Here is a 25,137-nt window from a genome sequence, read left to right as displayed (position 1 = left end):
CATGAGGCCCAACAAGTTCATGCTAAGTCTGAATGGTATAATTCAGCTCACTGCTGAAGGCAAAGTTAATTCAGTCAGCAGTGGCTTGAATGAGTGTGCTTAGCTGGTGCACTTCTGAAATTGTAATGAGGTGATTAACCCCTGAGGGCAGGCGTCCGCCCGTATCAAACATGCTTGATATTTGCAGCGTCTTGCCAATGGTGTCACTCTGGCCAATGGAATTTCAGCAGGGTCCGTCACCAGCCCTCTATCTGAGACGTGGAGTTTTATCTGCTGCAATTTTTAATTAAGAAAGTGACCGCAATGAAATAAGGACCAAATAAAGTTGACTTCCTGTCTAGTTTCTCTCTTGTTTGACTAGATGTCAGCTCTAGTTTTAACTAGGTAGTAAGTAGAGAAAAGCTTGTGTTCGGTGGTTGAAGTGAGCGAGAGAGATCTCATCTGCACCAGTGTCATAGAGCAGCAGGTCGAGCCAAGCCAAATGGACCTTGAGTGTTTTGACATATTCGGGATACTTTCTGGTCCAAGGTTTTGGAACCAATCCAAAACAGACCTGGTGCGCATAAATCGAATTAAGAGACACATTTTAAATACACCCAAGGTTAATTAGAACTTTTCAGAAAGGGACCCGAGAGACCAGACGATCCCGATCTAAATAGACCTGATAATTAGATCCAAAATGTGGTCAAACCAAGCAGACCCAAACTGGGAGAAAACACCAATACCTGCAGCAGCAATACATGTCATTGTCATCTGAACTTCAGAGTTCACACTCACTGTCTGTCTCAAAAGAACTATTTTTGTCATGTGATGATTATGCTGCATCATTATCTGTTGGGTCATTAGATTAATTGGTAATTTCAATTACGTATCAACACAATCCAATACAATGGGACCCTACCAAAAGGTCCTCCAAACCATACAAACACACAGGCCATTTGTTCCTACCCTCTAACAGGACTCTAAAACAACCAGCATCAGACAGTTGTAAAATAGCCATAGCTCCCTCAGGACTGTCCCCATCCTAAACACTGGGTAACTGAGGTAACAGCTGAATGCCTCATCTTTTTTTAAGGCTGGCCTGGAGCTCCACATTTTTTATACTAATAGCCTACAGGTAGCCTATGCGTGGCTGTGATGAGCATTGTGATAGAGATTGTCCAGGTTCAAAACTAAAGTTGAAAAAATGTCCATCCCGAGTCACAGACAAAAACTTTTCTCGGAGACAAACTCTCTACAGGATTCCGGAACTTTTAGTGCGTTGTGACGGCGAGAGCCCATCTGTGATTAAAGGGGATGAAAGTAGTGAATGTGATAAGCCATGATTGCCACAGCCTCTAATACACCCACATATAATAATGCCTTCTTTTTGATCCCAACCTGTGCCCAAGTTTGCTGCAGGTGCGCCAAGGAAGCCTGGCCACGAAATACCCGTAGTAAACCAATGTGTTTCCTTGACAAAAAAAACACTGTTTTTATTTTCTCGTGAATTTGTGACTTTATGGTCTCAGACAATATCAAGTTTTTTTCTTGCAAAATTTCCAAGTAGCATGCCCCAGCAGAAGAAAAACACCTCTGCTGTGTCAGTCATTGAAGATCTCGTTCATAAGATTATCTGAACGTGTTACCAGGTCTGCGATAGCGAGGAAATCACAATGGATGACCATGGATGGCTGTTTGTCCACTTACACCACTTAGCCCAACGTAATTAATTGATCCAAAATTTAGAAACTAAAGTGCAGCACTGTACGAAGGATAATCCCATATTCAATCCTCCTCAATGTCACCATCGTAGGACAACACAGCTCTACAGGAGGTCACTGCTGGAACAATCTAGTCGATCTTCCCTCACACTAATACTTTTTTTTTTATAGTAGGTCATGCCAGGAGAGAGCTTTGGCCTCCATATGGATGAAGGAAACTGTCCTCCCCCAAAACATCACACCATAAATTGTTTATTCAAGCATTAATTACGACCCATATTAGCATTTACGTATAGTGGTGCCGTCCTCTAGTGGCCATAGTAATTAAGAAGGGAGCAAAGCAGGAAGTAAGCTGACAAAGTAGAACAGCCAAAACAGCATAGCGCAGCTATTTTTATTTCGGCGCCCGTGTTATCCAATCTGTCCGTTCATACCGGGCGTGTAGCGTCTCTGCCAGCCCGCACGCTGCAGCGATAGTTTCTGCGTCTCCTGTATTTCTTGCGCAGGACGCGAGCGTATGTGTCAAGCCAGGCAGGTAATCACATACAGGAAGACCAGAGTGCAGCCGGATCCTTTACAAAAATAAAACAAATTCAAAATAAAACACCTAGGTACACGGAGAGAGAGAGACTGACGGATGGACAGAGAGAGTGACACACACACACACACACGCACACACACGCACGCACACTCAGGCACGTATCTACGCTACGAGACACTTGCGCGCCCGGTGTGTTCCCAGCTGTAAGATCGCCTAAAGGAGCCAGGTTGGGGTGGTGGATTAGTCAAACAAATACGGGACTTTTACCAAGGAGACCGTGGTTTGTGGCCCAATTAAAAATAAAAGTAAATGGCAAGTTTTTTTTAACTTTATGGAACAAACGGAACTATGTAACATTCTGTGTCACGTGTGTAACCGGAAGTGAAGAAGCGTGACAAATTAAATAATTTTAGCAATTTAACAACAATCTTTTTCTAAATTTAAGTGCAACTGTGTTACAGCATTAACGGCGTGTTTAAAACCGCGACTGTCGCGTTAAGATATGAGGACAGAAAACGCTCCTGTGGGTACCTGCCACCGTTAACAGCTAATTATGAAACGCTCCTATGGGTCGTAGTACCTGCCACCACTAGAAGCTAATTATGAAACGCTCCTATGGGCCGTATTAGAGGGCAGGCATAAACAACCAATATGGTCGTGTGGTTTGGAGGATTCATTGGGATGAATAGGTTCATCTTGATTGGATGAGCCTGTGCATGCAAATTTTCAGTGCATGGATGTGTGAAGATGAGCGCTCAAGACTGTATACAATCTCCCCGGGCAAACTCTGCATGAAATACAACCATGGTGAAATGGTTCTTATCTGCCCAGATTGAAAGATGCAGAGGTAGAACAAATACAATGAAACATTAATATGGAGAAAAAAAGCACACACTGACAAAATTCAGCATTTTGCATGTTTGTTTGACTGCTTAAAGCATATTCATCATGTTTATGACTTACACATCTGTCATATTTGGTCTTCACTTCTTTCTGCAAACTGTAAAATGGTAAGCACAGATAAAATCTTAAGGCTAGCATACTAAAATTGATACAGCTAACATTGCATTGCAGTTAGCTAAGTTTTGTTAAGGTACCAAGATGTTTTAAGTGGGGTCCATTACTAACTGCAGTGACTGTAAGGAATTCCTCCGACAGTCCTATACAACAGAGAATAGAAAGTCTGACCTATTACAGCATCCTGGTTGGGGCTCTTCGCTGTGGATCCATTTTCACCATCGGCTCTCAGGTTCATCATCTGCATCTTTGTGTTTTTTTGTAGAAGGACAAAAAAGAAGTTACCTACATGTTCTTTCATACTTTTAAAATGACATTGTTTGCTTTTAGCTACAGTGCCTCATCAAACGCTATATCACACTGTAGTAACCCCTCTAACCTTGACAGTGCCATAATGTGACTAAATAATGAATCTTCTCCATATTCTGTTTGTGTTTTTGCCTCTACCCTTATTTTCATCTCATGGGCTCTCTATTTACATCATGCTACCAACAGTCTTCTAATTGACTGATACGTGGCTGTCTACATGCTCCTCAGAGTTTGGGATGTAGGAGGAGGGATGTCAGATCTTCTTTAAGCAGTCCTCCATGGAGAGGTTTATGTACACAGTTTCACAGGTTCTGAACTTTAAACTATCACATATTCAAACTATAACAGTGTGTCTGCTTGAAAACTTGATGTGTCCAATTGTTACATTATTGATACATTCTTTGGATGAATAACGGGGATCCCATGGTTAAATTATGGACACAGTGATACATTTAAAGGTCTTATAATAAGGGTTGGTAATAAAGGCCGAAATGATGAAACTGTATGTAAGAGGGTTTGAGGGACAGTTTGGGAAATCAGCCTGAAGCACATCTCACTTGTTAAGACGGTCATGTAGTGTTTTTCTGTTTTTATTTCATCTCACTATTTTTTTCAAATAATCATTTAAAGTACATTAATTATTCCATTTCTACCTTTTCTTTAGTCTTTGCTTGTTTTTGTTGTTAATATGTCTTTCTGGTGCAATCACAGTAATGTCATATTATCGTAACAAACATACTTAACATAAAAACAGGGTTGGGGAACACATTTATGTAAGAAGAAATGCTTGTGTTTAGAAGTAAAACTGTCCGCATACTAATAAAATAGCTGCCCCTTTTGTAGGATTTAATTTAATTTACCTTTGGGTCCCCGATGATGTCTGAATGTCCTTGTATGTCATTCAGGGACATTCCTGGGCAGGGCATTGAGATGCATGCCCGCACTGCATCATGAGACTCTCTTCTCCCAACAGAGCTGTAAGTGTAAGTCAACAGATCACTACATACTGAGATCCTCTGATATTGACTCAACATGCCCAGGGTGATTTGGGTGATAAATTACCCTATATCTCTTGAAACCTCTGTATTAAATGTGTATCAACTGGTCTCTGGGCTAAAGAGACTGACCAAGACCACTTGATGAAAAATGGCTGAAGTCATCTGAGGCAATAAATTACTTTATTGACAATAAGCTACTGTATGAAGACATCTGCCAGAACAAGCTGTGAAGGTTTAATGTTGGGATGAAATTTATATGAAAGTGAACATCTCAAAAGCACAGGTATTGTGTCGATTGCACCAGAGTCAAAAGATGGCATTTATTACTGATTTACTGAATTTCTTACCAGTCTTTTCCATCGCTTTTTCTTCTGTCTCTCTTTTTGTCAGACTTTGTCTGCTTTCCTCCCAGAAGTGATGTAATCTTTTGCTCCCTCTTGTCCTCTTTTACTTTCGGTGGATCAGTCTTTTTGCTGCTTGGAGCAGGAAGCTTACTCTTACGAAAACCAAACCAATTTGCCAAAGTTGAGCCAGATTTTTGTTTCACTTCGCTGGTTCTCTCCTGTTCCTGAGACTTGTGCAAGTTCTCCTCTATGCCGAGCATCACTTTCTCTTCGATTGTGGTTATAGTACTTTGTCTCTCTGGTTCTTCAGAAACTGGCTCGCCAAAGGCGCTTGAAAACTGTTGCTCAATCTGAAGGCGCCTAGCCTGCTCTCGTTGAAGTTTAAGACTCTGAAGTCTTTCACTGGAGGACCCCAAATGTGAAGGAACTGTCAGGCCCTCTTCAATCAAGAAGTTGTTCAAAAGGGATCGGTTCATTGGACAATGGTAGCTACTAGAGCAACTCATACTTCCTGGAAGGACATCACTAAGAGAGTTCAAAGAGCTCCCTGAGTGCGTTTTGATCTGAGTACGGACCTTTCCAGATCTGTTGAAGCTTGGCCTGTCCATGTAGCGTGCACCAAAGCTCTGACTACGAGCCTTAGCCCCATTCATGCCCATTACAGGCTTAAGGGGAGGTCTGGTTGACACAGACACAGACCGTTTAAACAGCCAACCTTCCTCATCAAATCCCCAATCTAACATCACACCGCTGTCAGAAGCAACAGGCTGAACTGAGGGCTCAGAATCCAGTGAGTTACAGCGAGTGTCAATCTTTCTGCGGACTTTGTCATGAGCTCCACATTCATGTATCATCTGGGGATCACACGTAAAAGTCTGAAAGGTGTGGATACTTTTTGCAGAAGAGTTTGTATCATCTTTGTTATGTCTCCCGAAAACTAGGAAGGTACTGGTTTCCTGTCCAGAGATTGCCTCGTGAGATTTAGCATTTGCAGGAAGAGCCATTTTTGCAGCTCTTGAGGTGGAACTCTGAGGATTATTGGCAATCCCATGGTAGTAAACATTAGAATATGCCTGAGGCAGGACTTCTGAAAGTTTTGGCTCACTAATGCTCTGTTGGGATCTCTGTAAGATGCTCTGACTTGGAAATATAGAGGGAGCACCATGTTCATCATGGCATGTGGCAGTTCTGTCCATAGATAGCTGGACTGACTCTAAAGACTCTTGAACTGGGACAGGTGGCATCTTGGATGAGTTGGTATGGTAGAGATTAGCAGGGATATCTTTCAGTGGCTTGCCATCAGCACCCATTTGTGGGGCTGTGTGTTGATTGTCCTTTGCCGTATTGGATTGTTGCGGCTGTGAAATAGAAGCAAGATTTGATTGGTGCTTGGTGGTGCTCGATGTTGTCTTCCCAGTAGTCAAGCTTTGAGCCTGACCTGTAGATGTATATGTTTTGGGTAAGCTGTCACAACTGGGCCTAAGGACAAGAGAAGTAGTTTGACCTGGTGGTGAAGGGGACCTAAATTCTGAACGGGAAACATCACAGTGCTTGTCTCGGCGTCGTTGTTTTCGCGGTGAGCAGGGTAAGTTGTCATAGATGCCCTCTTCCACAGACTCATTGCTTGATTGAAGTCTAGTGCTTTGCAAAGGTGATTTTGTTGGGCTCTTAAATGTCTTTGAATGTTTCACAGGGGAAGCAAGGGGAGAGCGCACATTCTTGAGAGACTTGGAACTTGTTGATACCGCAATGTCCTCATCTTTCTCAACTTTAGATAATGGTCCCTTGCTTGAACAATGTGTTTTACTGAGAGTTGTCTTTTCGCTAGGAACACTGTGCCCAGGAGGGTTTGACTGTCCTTTGGACCTGTGACCCTTAATAAGCTTTTGGTGGAGAGGAGAATGCGTATGCTTTGTTTGTTCTTTCCCTCCATCCGCACTCTTGCTCCGCAAAATGAAAGCCTTTCTTGCTGAGTCACACAGCTGAGGTTTTGGTTTCTTCTGTGGAGATTCTGAAATGGTGTAGTCCTGGCTGCCAGCTTGAGTCGCCTGGTCTCTGCAGTGAGAAACCTCCATTGAGGAGCTTCGCTGTCTGGCTACACTCTCAAAGCTCACAGCTCTTGTTGCAGAATGCTGAATAGGAGAGCTCCCATCACCTGCTTCGACTTGCTTGACTGCGAGTCTGCCCTGTTGTCTTTTGACATGATCCAGTCTGGACTTACGGTCAGTAGACCTTTCCTGGTTATTGTTTCTGTCACTTAACTTCATGCCTGAAGGCTTGTGTTTTTCTAGTAAGTCTTTATTTTTTTCCTCCGGATGCGTAAGGCTATCGGTTGGACTTAAACCAGGTTTTACTGTGGGGCCCTCCAAAAATAAGAAGTTGTCTGTGACAGGTGAGGGAAAAATACCAGAATTATCTGCAAGTTTAACAGGGCCTTCTTGAAAATTGTTCTCATCATCTCTTGTAACAACTACTTCCTCCAAGCAAACAAGCTCTTTTGTTGGTTGGTCACTGGATTCCCTACTTTGTAATTTAGTTGAATCATCATCTGCATCATCAGAGTCTAGGGCAGCAGTCCCTCCTCCGGCCTTGAAAGGTTTACTTGTAGGGGCTACTTGCTTGCCTGTACTTCCCAGTTGGCCACACTTCACACCAAATGAGTATATGCCCTCGTTGGAGGTTTCACAGTCTTTGCAGTGTGGAACAGATGCATGTGAGGATGCCTCTTTGGAGCTGCACATTTGGAGACGCTTAAGTCCTTTCAGAATGTGGCCTTCCTTCCATCCCAGGTCTGTCTGCTCGATGGGTGCAGAGTGATTGCTGGATACTGAACCCGTACTCATCCTTTTGTCCCGGCTTGCGGCACACTGTGAATTACAAGACATATTTACAATTATTTAAATGGCATTTAAGAATGCATCACTTGTTCTAACCCCAAATTCCATGAAGACAATAACAAGTATTTTATTTTGACAACTTCCTTATACTTCAAATCGAAGGAAGATGAATGAAACCCACCTGCTTGGAGAATCCACGTCCTTCTGCCCAAGTGTGGGAGCCACTGGAGTACTCACTACAAGCACTGGATAGTGACAGTTCACTGCCACTGCCGCTACCACTACTGCGTGGGCATGTTAGACTCAGCAGGCTGGGCCACCTTCCTGCAGGAATACCTGCTTTTCCGTTCCTTTGGACCTCCTGGAAAATCATTAATTATGTAATGAATCAACAGAAATTAAACACATTAAGCAAAAACCTTTATGCAGTTATACAATAATTATGAAAATAAAAGTCATCGTTACAGGATAACATTGACACAGCATTGGCAATAGGCAACATACTTATATACTTATAGGATTTACAATTTATCAGTAGTCACACATATTGTAATTATGGCTCACATTCGCACCAGTGAACTCAACGTTTTTCATCCCCCTAATCCCTGACATTATGTTCAATAGATTTCTATTTGCAGTCTGAACGATAAGCACTATGAGAATGCCCCATGGCTCTCCATTTGTCTGTCATAGATATCAAAGAATCAATATGCTGGATACATAGCTGCCTCTTTCCAACCAAAGGCTAATGAGGACTGAAATGCCATTTTCCTCTCCACACGTTAGATGTCCTCTACTGTAAAATACTATGTGTTTTCATGTTTCTTTGGTCTTGCAGGTGTACCATGATACCTTTTTGGGAGCTGGTCATTGAGACATTTTAAAGTGATGCCTATGTTCTGGAATGATTCACTGAACAAGGAGCCTCTTGGTGTGTCTGCTGTTTATTCATATTTCAAATATAACTGCACAATGAGTTGACGGCTGTTAGATGATGATGCTTTTGAGTTGGTCAGAGTCTACACAATAAATCAAAATCAACATTCACATAGTGTTCCTCTGATTCAGAAGATTCTTAAAAGCATCTCTCACTGATTGGAGTCTTTGGATATATCTTCCTTATTAAAAGTGACAAAGTGAAGAAAAGAGCATTATAAGCCTCTTGATTGAATAGTTAAGTGTAATAACAGGCAAATGTTTAACTCATAGAACCTTTTAGAAACTAGATATCATAAAACAAAAACAAAGACATCTTCAGCTGATGCAAAATACTTGTTTTAAACAGACATGATGACAGAGGTAGCTTTGAAAAATATGTTGAAAGCATTGGAAGGACTTTCACGGCATAGTTTATCGCATACATCTTATTTTGAAGTAGACTCCCTTGTTCTAAATCTGAAGCAGCAGTTCTCTATAGTGATCAAGCTGCCATCTATCTAAGGAACGTGTCAAACTCAAGGCCCGGGGGCCAAATCCAGCCCTCGCAATTTTTGATCCGGCCAGCATGTCAATTTAGGCTCACATTAAATTTTGGGCTGCCTAGTTGTGTTGTGTATTTTATGATACTATATCAATGTATCTGTAATCATGTTTGTCTTTGTTTTAGTACTGATCAAAGAAACCAGTAACAATATGATTTTCAAGTCCTTACTAACAAAACTGATTTGTAGGTTTATAAAAATATAATATGGATCACATATAAATCATATAAGCCTAACATGTTACTTTTTGAAACTAGTTATATGGCCCGAACAGAAGTGTGTAAGAAAACACATATGTCTGTTTTGTTTTTTGTTTTTTTTACAAAAATGTCATCTTTGATTACAGGATGAAGGATTCATCAGACAACTGGTGTGCATATGGTCATCATTTTTATGTCAATTTAGATTTTGATAAGTTGCAGGGCATCAACATGCACTGAAAGGGCAGACGGTAGAATTCTCAAATTTAAAAGACCAGTGTTCAATGTCTTTTGCTTCATGTTTTATCAGTCCACTAACAGTATCTGTGAGAAGTTGGGTCCTATGTAGAAAGCCCAGTTGGAACTGCTGGCACTATTTACTGGCATGCAGTATATGCTGTTTGCATAGGTGCCATATCTAATCAGAGGGACCCGAAGGTGTCAAAGTGTAGTGATCCCATTTAAAAGAGCATTGATCTTTTGCGAGGCTGCAATGGCCAGCTTCCTCTCAAAGTCATTAGTGTCATCTGTTAGCAATAATTAATGTGAATAGGAAATAATTGCTTAAGGGAGCCGGGGACTAAAGTGATTTGGTCTATTCATTGATATTCACCTATTATTTGATTATCCGTGCTGGCCTTTATTTCACGAGCACTGTGGGAGGAGGCCACATTTGACCATGCTTGTGCGGATTAATCTTGGAACTAATTACAGTCAGCATGTCGAGAGGTATCTGAGATTTGAGTGATCCAGTTTAACAAAACCCTCAATCAGAGTGCTGCTGTGCTTAAAGTCAAGGGCAAATTCAAGGGCTGTGGAGATGGTTTTTTTTCATATCATATATTTGAATGTGTTTCCACTTTGCGAACCAACGTTTCAAAATATTTCATTTCTGTTTAATAAAATTCAGACATGACTATTTTATAGGGTGAAAGAAGATTATGTCAGTTGATTACATCAGCACCAAAGCCACTTCCAGATACTTGCCACATACATTTCTTTGCTAATGGCCTATATAAAAAAGAAATCATCAGTTCTCTGGATTAATAACCTATAACTAAACCTGCATTTGCATTCCACAAGTTACTTTAATCACAGTAAGTAATGAATCACACTGGATGTATTCAGCATCAGATCAAACATGTATTAGTCATCTATTTTGAAAGAAAATAACGGACATGTCTTTGCAGTTTTTCTGCTGCTACCATTCGAATGCTGAGAAGGTTCTGCAAATAGAGAGATCACAAAACCATTACTCACAAAAGATTTGAAAGCTCAGTGTCAGGATTTTTCTATTTAAATGTCCAACCAATTCCGTGACTAAAGGAAAAAAGTACATGAATAAATACATTTATGACACATGTATAAATGAAAGTGCTAAAATGACATGGTTTTGCGTAACCGTTTTCTGTCTGGCTGTGGGTAGTCTCGCATTGCCAGACCTTCCTCCACAGCGCTGCGGAGGAGGGTCTGGCTAGTCCACACAGCATTCCGGGATGGGAGAAAAACGTGCTCTGGTTCATTGGCATTTCTTTAAACCAATCACAATCGTCATGGGCGGTGCTAAGCTCCGCACAGAGCCGCTGCAAAATAGCCTAATGTGTACGTTAAAAAGTAATAATAATAATAATAATACATTTTATTTGGCGGACGCCTTTCTAAATACTCAAGGACATCTTACGAATTTAAGAGGGCATAAAAGGAGAAAATACAATAGAATACATTTTGCTTCAAAGTAATACATTTAACAAAAAAGACAACATCTGAAAAGTACTAAGAAATGTCAAAAAAGCAGTAAAAAAGGGTGTCGGGAGGGTTTCTATGGTGATGCAGTACTATGAAGACTTAAAGATTAAAAGCTTTCTTAAAAAGGTAGGTCTTTAGCATTTTTTTTTTATTAATTGACTGTCTGTCAAATGTGGGAAGGGAGGGCATTCCAGAGTCTTGGTGCAGAAAAGCTGAAGGCCCTGGCCCCCATGGTGGAGAGGCGGAATGTGGGGGTGACAAGGAGGCCAGACGAGGAAGAGCGGAGGGAACGAGAAGGGACATAGCCTGGTAGGAGGTCGGTAATGTAGGTGGGTGCGAGATTATGGAGTGCTTTGTAGTTAGATGAGGAGGGTCTTGAATTCAATACGGTAGTGCACAGGGAGCCAGTGTAGGTTAATAAGGATATGTGTGATGTGCTCAGATGATCTGGTACCAGTGAGGAGTCTAGCAGCACAGTTCTGAATGAGTTGGAGTCTGTTTGTAAGCTTGGAAGAGATACCGGTAAAAGTTGTTTTAGTCGTGCAACAGAAAACTCAGATTGGACAGATAGTCTAGCTAGCTGTCTGGATTTACCCTGCAGAGATCTGAGGAGCAGTTAACCATAGTCCTCAGAAATCCACCGGAGTTTAAAATGCCAACACAAAGAAAGAGGAAGGTAACGGACATTGGCGAAAATACATGCATCCGGCTGAATTTCCTGCGGCACAGGAGCAAACCCGGAAGTGGAACGTCATGACTATAGACTAGGCTGTGGAAGATCCAAAACAGTGTAGCACTCTATACTGCATCCTTTTGTATGTTGTGCTATGTGAGTTATGTTTTTTTCTTTTTCTTCATATAATTATTACTATCATTGTCATTTATTATTGCGTTTTTTGTTGTTTTTGCATTATGGGACAGGTCAACACTTATGAGTTGTGGAAATTATCCTTAAAGAATAACAACAGAGCTTCATGGGAGGGATTGTATCCACTAAATATCACTGTGTATATTTCAAGGTCTTCGACACACCGTGGCATGAATGCGGCCGAGTGTGCAGCATGCATTTCAGCAAATTACATTATTATAATAATTTCAATAACATTTGAAATACAACAGATAAAATCATACAACTGTATCCCTGAATCCATCCAGCCTTCTCAGTCAGAATAATACAGCACTATGTCAGCTGGTGGGTCTACAGCTTATGAAGGGTTCTCCACAGAGCATATGCTATTATGCTGATGCTTTTATCCCAGGCACCCCACAGCACCATGACTTCATACATTTTTATGAAAGATTTCGTAATGGAACTCTAACCGCTAACCCTGGCAGTTCTGGAGATTTCTCTAGGAACTAAACTGTACTGGCAGCTCGCACTATCACGCTGTACTGGGAGTACTGAGACATGCATGTGCCCAGCAGTGGACTTTAACTTTTGGAATTTATGTTACTCACGTTGCAAGGAAGGCGTACCATAGCATACTGAGAAGGTTGGATTTGGAGCATACTGAATTGTACACACTCACCGGCATTCTTTTTTTTTTTAAAGATAATTATTTTGGCATTATAGGCCTTTATTTGATAAACAGCTTAGACAGGAAAGGGGAGAGACAGGGGGAATGACAAGGACCGAGCCTCTGTATATGGATGCACGCTCGTCCAGGTGAGCTACCCAGGGGCCCACTTACCCGCATACTTTAATCTTCTTAAAGAGTAGTCTATATCCATGAGCTTCCATTTCCAGGATTGCTCTGTTGCCGCCGGAAATTCCGATGCATGTCCTTTTCAGCCGGATGTCTGTCACCTTCCTCTTTCTTTGTGTTGGCCTTCTGAGGACTATGGTTAACTGCTCCTCAGATCTCTGCAGGGTAAATCCAGACAGCTAGCTAGACTATCTGTCCAATCTGAGTTTTCTGTTGCACGACTAAAACTACTTTTGGACGTACACGTGTTCCATTAAAACAAGTTGCTTCCCGAGACTATTTTGTGGAGGTGCTTAGCGCCGCCCAAGACGATTGTGATTGGTTTAAAGAAATGCCAATAAACCAGGGCACGTTTTTCTCCCATCCCGGAATGCTGTGTGGATTAGCCAGACCCTCCTTTGCAGCGCTGTGGAGGAGGGTCTGGCAAAGCGAGACTACTTAAAGAGTAACTAAACCCCAATCCATTTTTTTCAGCTTTTTCAATCAATGTATATGGCTATCTAGTAGTGTTGTTGATGGATTCAGGTCCAAATCTTGACATTTTATTGCAAAGTATTTGAATTCTACATATTGTGTTATGAATATACATAGAGACTGCTCTCTATTAGTTGAATTTTGCTATTGGTTGACTAAACTGACTAACGTGCGCAGTAGTGGTTCTCTCGCAGGCCCCGCCCGCAAATTCTCAGACTTTACATTGTGGTGACATCACAGGTTTTTAAAACGCTTTTCTCGGCCCAAGGTTTTTCAAATATATTAAGTCCATGGATTAAAAATTCAGAATAAAATGTGTGATAATGAACTTTGTTTGCAGTTGGAGGTGTCCTGTCAACAGTTACAGACATCTCTTTTACAATTGTGGCCTATTGGAGAAAAAAAAAATGTTGTTGGGCCGCAGGGGGATTTTTTCGGCCACTGGAAAAAAGAAATGTCTGCAATGCTGAGGAGCGTCACCATATCCAGTTCTTATTATACATCCATGTTCCCAACTCTGGAGAGGTTACAGAGAGGGGAGTGGGCTTGGCAGGTTTTCACTCTTCTTTTTTCTGGTCAGTATTCACCTAAAACCCTGGGGGGAAAAATGTAAAATCATGGCTTGTCCGCGATATTAAAGTGGTAATTCACTATTAAGCCATTTTCTGATTCCCTGCCACTGAACCAGGCTGCTGATCAACAGACCATTCAGACACAAGGACAATGCACTTTAGCTTCCATGGACTTTTGAGTTAACTTTAAATTTCACAATCTCATCAAAATTCGTCCATGCGTCCCCCTGCACCGCCCAAAGCAAGGTTACATTTGGCCTGAGCCGCTCTTCAGACCACGGTCTGCTCCACTCTAGTCTTTGAAACATTTACCACCTTCACTGATCTCACCTCAGTCACTATCACATGCACCGAATGCCACCTCATCCAACTCCTTGTCTTATTAATACTTCTTGCTCATCTACACCGTGCTGTCTGTCTTTTTCATGTCACCTTCACCCCCAAGTGTTAACTTCCTTGAAGGCGGATACTCTGTTGAAGTGTAAAACTATTGGATCTGCCCAGAGCCACTCTGGATCTGCCATAACCAATCGCTAACGTTTGGTCGTGACGTATGTCATGCTCATGTGCAACAAGAGGGGAGACTGACAACTAACGGCTTATATTAGCATTAGCATCGCTAGCGTTAGCCTTAGCCAACTCCTTCACCACTAACGGAGCGAGCTGGAAAATCAAACTTTTCCCGAACCCCGTGGGGAGGAGGGCCACAACATCATGGCCACCAACAACACTCAGAAAAGATTGTTCTTGCTCGGGCTTTAACTTCTGGATATTCGGCAGCGTTGCTGCCACAACGGACCGAATGGCTTCGCTCGCATCTTTCTAGTGCAGGTCCTGTGAACATCATCGTTCTCAGCCACTCCCTCTGTTCACTGATTGGACCTACAAATAATTGACTGGAGAAAACCCAAAGAATATACCGCAAACCCAGACGGAGTACTGAAGGGAAATGAAAATTGAGCGGAAGTAAGTAGGAGGGCGGAGCCAGGCTAATCCTGCTCTGCCTTTGAGAAAATGAAAGCTCAGATGGGCCGATCTGGAATCTCCTCCTTATGACGTCATAAGGGGAAAGGTTACCTCCCCTTTCTCTGGTTTGCCCACCCAGAGAATTTGGCCCACCCATGAGAGAGAGACATCATGGCTTGCAAACAAGCGAAGCATGGCAGTTGGTCAAGGCCACACCCCCACCCTCCACCTCTCTCCTCCTCAATAGCATTTAAAGCTACAGACACAGAAATGGCACATCCTAAGGAAAGCTCATTGTGGGACTGGCTCTAGTGGCTGTAATTCTGCACCAAGGCTGAATTTCGGGAAAGAGACTTCAGATACAGTATTAGGGGACCACTAAGGTCTATATAAAAGAGACTTCAGATACAGTATTAGGGGACCACTAAGGTGTATATAAGAGACTTCAGATACAGTATTAGGGGACCACTAAGGCCTATATAAAAGAGACTTCAGATACAGTATTAGGGGACCACTGAGGCCTATATAAAAGAGACTTCAGATACAGTATTAGGGGACCACTAAGGCCTATATAAAAGAGACTTCAGATACAGTATTAGGGGACCACTGAGGCCTATATAAAAGAGACTTCAGATACAATATTAGTGGACCACTAAGGCCTATATAAAAGAGACTTCAGATACAGTATTAGGGGACCACTGAGGCCTATATAAAAGAGACTTCAGATACAATATTAGTGGACCACTAAGGCCTATATAAAAGAGACTTCAGATACAGTATTAGGGGACCACTGAGGCCTATATAAAAGAGACATCAGATACAGTATTAGGGGACCACTAAGGCCTATATAAAAGAGACTTCAGATACAGTATTAGTGGACCACTAAGGCCTATATAAAAGAGACTTCAGATACAGTATTAGGGGACCACTAAGGCCTATATAAAAGAGACTTCAGATACAGTATTAGGGGACCACTAAGGCCTATATAAAAGAGACTTCAGATACAGTATTAGTGGACCACTAAGGCCTATATAAAAGAGACTTCAGATACAGTATTAGGGGACCACTGAGGCCTATATAAAACCATCCAAAAAGCAGCATGTCATAGGACCTTTAAATCAGAGCTTAGTGCAAGCAGAAAAAGTGTGCATGAACCGTACATAAAGAGGCCAGTGAGCAAAGCGGTTGCTTGTGTTTCACATTTTGTCTGTTGTAAAGCTTCCCTCCAGGCAAAAGCGAATGCATCTTCAGACACTTCAAAAAGAGTAAATAAATGTGACTTTGTTATACGAGTTCACACAGCAACAAAATCAAATGTTGTTTACAGCACTTCCAAGGGGGCAAAGAAATGTGACTTTATTATATATTTGCCTTTATCTTTGGTTGCAGCCCTCCCAGGAAGAATATCTGAGGAAAGAGGCACCTGTCACTGTTTAAAAACCTTGCAGTCGCACGTCTCTCGAGTGTCGCTTTGCCGCTGTATTCCAATAACATTGTGACAGACGACCCTGTCACAGAGCCACCAGACTTTAACACTTTAAAAAACATCTAGTCACAGTGTAACCATAGAAACAAAGTAACACATTGTCAGATCTCGTCTGTACAATGGATTATTGATTTCAGACCGCTAGACAAAAGCAGTCTTTTCATTTCTAGCTGGCAATCATTGATTTTCGGTGGAAAGTTTCGGCCACTGTGATGAGAAAATTTTATCAGCCCGGGGCGAATAACAATAAGCACAAATAACTCAAACATCCGCTTCGCTTTCTGTCTGAACACAGCTTTTTTTATTATGTATGAAAGAATGAGAAGGAAAAATATAGGGTGAGACTTCTTTATCTTTCTAACATAACCTTGTTTGACTGATTAGCAAACTGTACATTTTACTTTTAACATTACAAGAGAAAAGGCTCTCAGGGCGAGGACTAACCAATGTATTTGGCAGACCTAACACCATATTGAGTAACGTTGGCAGGGCTAAATGAAGTGTAAACTTGCCCAAATCCAATAAAGAGTTAGACAGAGTTTAAGGAATCCAACAAGCATAACTTGCATGGAAAAACAAATTAACATTATCTGGCAAACTGATACATAACCAGAGTGTTGTGTGATGTCTCTGGTCTCAACACCCTCCATGATTACTGATAGGGACAACGAAATGATTTCATTTTTTTTGTGGAGTTCTCTCTGCAGCTGTAACACAGTGTAGAGCCTAATGGATTTTACTCTTACTTTGGAAAGCCATGTGCTCTTGTTGCAGTGTTTATCTGATCTCAGAGGCCATGCCCATCACTAAGAAAGGTGAGCCGGGCCTTTACAGAAATGGGGCAATGCCAGTCATACCGTGTCTGGCACATTGAATGTGTTCTACATAAAAAAAGTGTTTAAGGTAAGACACCAAAAACATGTTTGAAAGCTAGTACAAACAATTACAATCTGCTGAAATAAGTTTTATATAGACTAGTAGTATATAGCAATGTTTTAGGTAGAGTTTCCCATCCTGAGTGTGGCATAAATTCAAAATGGCTGTTGTGACAACAGGTTTAGAGTAGATCAGCCCCCATGGTATTTCTACTTTAAAAAAAGAATTGAGAGGGAATTAAAAGCTGTACAAAAGACCATTGAACCCACTCTAGTTTTTCAAAATGTCTTGGTGCCATTTGGTGATGGAATCAAAAAGACTACCGGTATGTATCAGCAGTGCATGCTTTTACACCCCTTCCCTTATCCCCTTTGGATCTGACACAGGGAAACTGAATAAATGGGCTGAAACAACATCTAAAGGGGCTTTGACACAGCCGCGTGGTAACTCGCTGCCTCCAGTCATTTCATTGAAGCGAAGGCGGCAGAGGGGAAACGGTTTTGATCGGGGCAGTAAAGGTAGGATGCGGTTGCCACCCACGTGAATGCGCCCAGATTCTGCTCTGCCGCGCAGAGTTCAATCAGGAGAGACTTCATTAGAATGAATAATAAATGCATTACATGGTGCACAATAAAGTGAATTGTCCCCCAGGTGAATGGGGTGGAGGAGGGTCGCATCGGTTCTACTGAAATGACAACTGAGGGCAGCAGAGGAGAACGGAGTTTAAAGTTTGACAGAGGCAATATGATAGGCTTGGGAGATCGGGGCAAACATCTGGTTGGTTGAACTTAGAGCTTAGAGTGAACGCCCATAGTCAGCTGAGACAGAGAGGGGACAGAGAGATTGGGAATGAATGAAACAAACAAACAAAGAGAGTCTTCTTGACTAAAACTTGGCTAAGCTTATTTCACCATGCTGAACTTCTGGCGGTAACCACTTTAAAAAACACTCTACCTGCAACGCTCTTGCAGGTAGGTACCGCTCTTGCGGTTGCTGTGCGGCGGTGCGGTGACCTATTATATACTGTTTTCAGATTCATAATTAAGCTTAGCGTTAGTTCATGCAGGACATGGAGGTCATACGCCCGCTGATTGAATCATCACCCCTATCAGACACACACCGATCCCAGCCATTCTCACATCAAGGCGGTCCTTTCAAATGGGACTTCCTCCTCACTGTTCCCTGCTACACTGACGCTGCCTCACTCACTGCTGCCGCTGGTAACACTTTGCCTCCACCACCCCACCCTCCACCTTCCTAGTTCAGAGTCCTAACATGACTCAAAGTTTAAAATGGTTTTCAATGTCTTTCTTTTGGCTCACCCTTTTATACCCAAGGGGGTTTCTGCATGGTGTTCCCTGTTTCAGCTTAGCATGCTGCTTGGCTGATCCAGGAAGTATTATTAAGAGCGGAGCCATCAGCACCAAGCATAACTGTATTTCCATTTGTTGCAATAAACGGTTCAATCTATGAGGAGAGTGTTCCTGACTGAGCTTGTATTTTTGTGACTCTACTAGAACATGAGCATTCAGAATAGTGGGTTTTTGCTCACGGGGATTTCTCTGAAATACGTTTACCTTATTATTTGAAGCTCTGGCCACATTTTAACATGAAAATCTGACAGTGTAACATTACAGATATGAAAGAAATATGGAAAAGCATAAAAGATCAGCTTTAAGAAATTCACATATGGTTGCCCTAAAGATGCATTAATCAATAAACTACTGAATATTTTAGCGTCTTTCTACTCATCATTTTGGTTTTATGACTCGCAACTTTACTATCTTGGTTTTCATCAACCTGTTTCAGCTGTTTCCCCCAGCCTTTAGTGAATCAATCTTTTAGTCATCACCACAAACCAAGTGTTGCTTAGCTGCACAGCGAGTGGTCCAAGCACGACATCACATGTGGAACTTTTCTAAAGAACACAACAATTGAAATACCCCAAACTTTGAAATCAATGATTTAAATGCGCGGCTTGTTCTCAAAACTTTTGTTTGTGACTTTGCTGGAGACGAAAATATAACAACAGTAGTTAATATTCAAGCTTTAGGCGCAAGATAATTATCTCACTACTGCTGCAGCCTCTTGGATAGCTGGGAATGCTGCATTAGTGAATCAAAGTCAGCATTTGGCACATGAAATCCATTTTGCCCAGTGAAACAGTGAAATGATCTCGAAAGATTTGGAATTCACTGTCCACAGTAACAAACGGATGACCTTAAAGTCTATTTTCTAGCCTGAGAATGATCTAATGACTATTGAACGGAGTGTTTAATAAGAGGAAAGAGCTGGTTTAATCAGAGGAAATGTTTAGAGGAGTGGAGAATCAGACTGCAGGTCAAACGGTCTTTCCCTTGATAAATATGTACAGAATTATCTGAGGAATTGAATAGCAACGAGTTACTGCTCCATTAAGCAATATTTCTTTCCAAGAAATTGCTCAACAGTGAACTAATGATGAGACCTTATTTAATCAGGCTCTGAGGTAAGATACAGAAGCTTTCCAGCAGAAACAGCTCTGCAGTGATACGTACATACGGTTCTACTAAAGACAGAATCCCTCTCTCTTTCAACAGAGTCTTCAAGTCTGACCTTTAGAGAAAAGGTTTAAGATGAAGGACAGCACTTCCTGCTTTGCTAGGCTTGCAGCATACTTAATGGCCTGGTATGGGAATTCCTAGACTTTCCATGACAACTTCCATGAAGAAGGAGAAAGACAATTCTGGAGTGTTGATACATTTTATCCAAGATTTGAGTTGATTACCAATTCTGTCTGTGACATCAAACTGGTCCCCTGAATACAGATAGCGTGAGTTTGTCAGAGGAGAGGAATCATGCTGAGAACCCCCGACAACCTGAAAGACAACCTTTAGAAACAAAGCAACTTCTCGCCTGCCTTCTGCATAATGATTATGACAAATGACGGAAGGATTATTTCATTGAATTTGAGTAGTTTTGAAAAGTTTGGGCTGAAATACTACCAACATTGTATTAGCCAGACACATCATTTTGTATTTAAGCCATTACTATGTCTTTCAATCTAACTTCACTTCACAATGAACTGCAAAATGTACCCTTGGAAACATGGAAACATTGGAAACTTGTGTTTACCACAAGTCGTGTTAAAATGACATCATGTACACCATTAAGAAGTTTTGTTAGACAGCCAAGTCTCAAATAACCTGAATCTGCCTTTATCTAAGATTGCAGAAAAAATCATTGGTTGCCCCCTCCCCTCCCTGTCAGATATTGCACTCAGCCGCACTCTCTCCAAGAGCCAAGAACATCATCAAGGACAATACTCATCCTGGCCACCACCTGTTATAATTGTTACCCTCTAGTAGGCATTATAGGTCTATACAATGCAGCACCACCAGATTTAAAAATAGCTTCTTCCCAAATGCAATAGTTTCCCTAAACAAATGTAGTTAGACAAACTCCGTCACTTACTGTCACCTCCTGCACTTCTACACTTGCACTTATCTGATCATTGCTCTTTTACTGTTTTTATTTTGTTTTATATGTCCTGTAAGGATTATTTATTGCATTTATTGTGCATCCTTCTTTGACGACTTTACTGAACTGCTGTCTATAATCTGTATTAACTTTGACTGTGTAGTTATTGCTGGTGATTTCAACATTCATGTTGACAACCCCCAGGATAGAGGGACAAAAGAACTGTGTTGTATTTTTGAGAGCTATGGACGACTCAACATGTGACGGAGCACACACACAATAAGGGGCACACTCTGGACTTGATTATCTCGAAGGGTCTGAACATTTCCAAGGTTGCGGTGACTGATGCTGCTCTCTCTGATCATTCCTGTGTTTTCTTTAATGGCACTATCTCTGTGCAAAAAAGTGTCCAAACAAAGTTAATAGGAAAACGGTATATCACTGAAAACACCAGTGAAACATTCATTCAGCTTTTCTCCTCCACACCCGCCCTCTCAGGGGTCTCAGTCACTGAGCTTGTAGACAATTTCAATTGTAAAATTACAAATGTTATTGATGCCATTGCTCCCACTAAAGTCAAAGCTGTCTCTGGTAAGAAAAGATCTCCATGGAGAAATGTTATACTGGTAAGAACAGAAAAAAGAGTGTCGAAAAGCAGAACGCAGGTGGCGAAAAACTAATCTCCAGGTCCACTACAACACCTATAAAGAGAGACTTCACATTTATAATTTGGAACCTAGGAATGCAAGGCAGTCCTTCTTCTCGGACATTATTGCCAGAAACAATAATAATTCACGTGCTTTGTTTGCTACTGTAGATAGGTTAACAAACCCTCCAGTACCAGTAACATCTGAACTTTTATCCACCAAGGCCTGCAATGATTTTGCCACCTTCTTCAAAGACAGAATTCAGAAAATTAGACAAACAGTCAGTGCCTCCATATCAAGTACAGGATATGTGTTGTCACAGTGTCCAGGCAAAACAAATTCCAATATGACACAATTCCATACGATTAACCATAAAAACCTGGAGGACATTATACAACATAAACACAAACCTCCCCTTGCTGCCTTGATATTCTACCAACGGGCCTTTTCAAAAATGTTTCGAATTGTTTGGCTACAGATCTACTACAGATTGTAAACACGTCTCTTCTCTCAGGTATCTTCCCACAGGCCCTGAAAACTGCAGTCAATGAGCCACTCTTAAAAAAGAACAATCTAGATATGTCACTAATGAGCAACTGTAGGCTGATATCAAACCTTCCATTTTTAAGTAAAATCATTGAAAAAACGGTTTCTCAACAACTCAACCTTTTCTTGTCACTAAACAACAGTTTTGATGTCTTCCAGTCAGGTTTTCGACCACACCACAGCACTGAGACGGCACTTGTTAAAGTCTTTGATGACATCCACTTAAACACAGATCGTGGCAAAACTACAGTCTCAGTATTACTTGATCTCAGTGCTGCATTTGACACGGTCAACCATGACATATTACTAGACCGATTGGAAAACTGGGTTGGCATTTCTGGCTCAGTACTAAATTGGTTTGAATCCTACTTAAGGAATAGGGACTACTTTGTGTCTATAAGTAATTATGCATCTGAGCATACAAATATGACGTGTGTTCATATTTGTTCCCCAAGGCTCCGTTCTGGGGGCTCTTCTGTTTAACATCTACATGCTTCCATTGGCTCAGATTGTGGAAAACAACAAAATAAGTTACCATAGTTATGCGGACGACACACAAATTTACATAACCTTATCGCCAGGGGACTATAGTCCAATACAACAACTGAATAAGTGCATTGAACAAATTAACGACTGGATGTGCCAGAACTTTCTTAAATTAAATGAAGAAAAAACTGAGGTGGTTGTTTTTGGAGCAAAAGAGGAACGATTAAAAGTCAGCGCTCAGCTTCAAACGACAATGTTAAAAACAACAGACAAAGCCAGAAATCTTGGTGTAGTCATGAACTTAGACCTGAATTTTAACAGCCACATTAAGACAATTACAGAGTCAGCCTATTATCACCTGAAGAATATATCAAGGGTTAAAGGACTTGTCTCAGCAGGATTTGGAAAAACTTGTCCATGTTTTTATCTTCAGTAGACTTGACTACTTTAACGATGTCTTTACAGGTCTCCCTAAAAAATCAATCAGACAGCTGCAGCTGATTCAGAACACTGCTGCTCGAGTCCTCACTAAGACCAAGAGAGTGGATCACATCACTCCAGTTCTGAAGTCTTTACACTGGCTTCCAGTGCCCCAAAGAATAGATTTCAAAATACTTTTGCTGGTTTATAAATCACTAAACGGTTTAGGGCCAAAATACATTTCTGATCTGCTACTACACTATGAACCACCCCAGACCTCTCACGTCGTCTGGGACAGGTCTGCTTGTTGTCCCCAGAGTCAGAACTAAACAGGGGGAAGCAGCATTCAGTTTTTACGCTCCACATATCTGGAACAAACTCCCAGAAAACTGCAGGTCTGCCGCAACTCTCAGTTCTTTCAAATTAAGGCTGAAGACTTTTCTTTTTGATGTTGCCTTTCTTTAAATAATTGTTAATTTCTTATACTGCACTGTCAATTTTATTCTCGTCTTTTATCTAGTGGTATTTTTGAACAGATATTGGGCATATTTCTGAGAATTTTTCCAATGCGGGTGTGACATAGATTTTATGATCAAATCTCAAGGAAAACAGTTGGAACTGTTTAGGATTTTGCAAAGTTTGCCTGATTAAACTAAGCCTTATAGCGACGGCTATATTGTAGGTAAAGAGAAGTACTTCTACTCTTGTTATGGTAACAAGAGTACAAAGTCACATGTTCCTGCGGGGCCCGTGGTGGATGAGATGGTAAAGAAATATGGTCCTGCCTGTTTTTTTGTTTTTGTTTTTCTTAATAAGAAAAAACTGATGTGGTTGTTTTTTGGAGCAAAAGAGGAATTGTTAATTTCTTATACTGCACTGTCAATTTTATTCTCGTCTTTTATCTAGTGGTATTTTTGAACAGATAACGGACATATTTCTGAGAATTTCTCCAACATGGGTGTGACATAGATTTTATGATAAAATCTCAAGGAAAACAATTAGAACTGTTTAGGATTTTGCAAAGTTTGCCTGATTAAACTAAGCCTTATAGCGATGGCTATATTGTAGGTAAAAAGAAGTACTTCCACTCTTGTTATGGGTAACAAGAGTACAAAGTCACATGTTCCTGAGGGCCTGTGGTGGATGAGATGGTAAAGAAATATGGTCCTGCCTGTTTGTTTGTTTTTTTATTATTTTTTTTTTATTTTTTTATCGTTTTAACTGCTCTTTAATGTTTTATGTAAAGCACTTGCAATTGCCCTGTTGCTGAAATGTGCTGTACAAATAAAGTTGCCTTGCCTTGCCTTATTGTATGCACCCAGTGGAGTAGTGCTCCTAATTTTGCTGTATTGTAAAGTACAATGACAATAAAGGCTTTCAGTTCAATTCAATTCAATCCCATTAAAACTTGCATTTTGATGGACATTTCAAACTGTTTAACAGTTTGAGAATTGTTGGAGGAAAGAGAAACAGCCAAATACTAATGAAACAATGTGAAAGTGTGTGAATTCGCCTTCGCCACCTAAAGCACTGAAAAATGTGTTTCTCTGTAATGTTTATGGAACGATGCTGAAATGTGAAGAAAAGCCTGATGTTCAGAATTGGCCTGTGTGCAGCCGTATCTTCTATAACTTGTATACTGTAGGTGTGTTTTCCATCCAAGAATGGCTTTGTTGCTCATGTATATGGCATGCCATTTGTTTGCTCAGCAATTTGACACAATGCCTCAAAGAAGGTGTCCAACACCAAACGCATTAGATTTGGCAACCCTGAATTGATTCTGAGCAATCTTTAAACACACAGCTGGTCTGTGAACTGCCAGCTGTTACCTACTTACTGAAAAGTGAATCCAGTCATGCAACCAGAATAATTACATTTCAAGGTTGGAATATAGCTACGTCAGTTACATGGTAATGAGGTGTAAAGGAGTTGCAGTGCACTGTGATCATTGGAGAAAACATGTATCTCTCTCCCTTCATCAATTAGTCTCGCATAACCAGACCCTCCTCCACAGCGTTGTGGAGGAGGGTCTGGCTAGTCCATACTAAAGTAGGCCTGCACGTTTCAGGGAAAAATATGAATCACGATTTTTTAGCTTAGAATTGATATCACGATTCTCACGAAGCGTAATGTTTATTGCACACATGAACCATGACAAAACAAAACAAATTGGCAGTACCAAACATGAATTTGTTTTTGGCACCTATAGCACATTGCGCATCACCACAAGCCTGTAAACAGGCTTCAATGACTAAAGAAAATAAAGTACATACTGGCCATTTAAGTACAATAGGCTACCAAAAATAGTGACGTATAACACAAT

At 41.1% G+C, this 25,137-nt stretch overlaps 1 protein-coding gene across 3 annotated transcripts in view; it reads right to left on the bottom strand.

The window, feature by feature from the left end:
* LOC144525988 (nck-associated protein 5-like) overlaps window positions 1–25,137 on the bottom strand; it is a 94,031-nt gene that overhangs the window by 17,208 nt on the left and 51,686 nt on the right. For all 3 annotated transcript variants that reach the window (XM_078263105.1, XM_078263103.1, XM_078263102.1), the window contains 4 exons: window positions 7,931–8,110; window positions 4,916–7,779; window positions 4,431–4,545; window positions 3,433–3,508 (listed from right to left, as the gene is read on the bottom strand). In XM_078263105.1, the coding sequence (XP_078119231.1) occupies window positions 3,433–3,508; window positions 4,431–4,545; window positions 4,916–7,779; window positions 7,931–8,110 (3,235 nt within the window). The remainder of the gene's footprint in view (window positions 1–3,432; window positions 3,509–4,430; window positions 4,546–4,915; window positions 7,780–7,930; window positions 8,111–25,137) is intronic.

This window comes from Sander vitreus, chromosome 11 (genome assembly GCF_031162955.1).
Source record: "Sander vitreus isolate 19-12246 chromosome 11, sanVit1, whole genome shotgun sequence".
Taxonomy (NCBI): Eukaryota; Metazoa; Chordata; class Actinopteri; order Perciformes; family Percidae; genus Sander; species Sander vitreus.
Note: the sequence above shows the minus strand (reverse complement) of the source record. Positions and strands in the feature narration are given on the sequence as shown.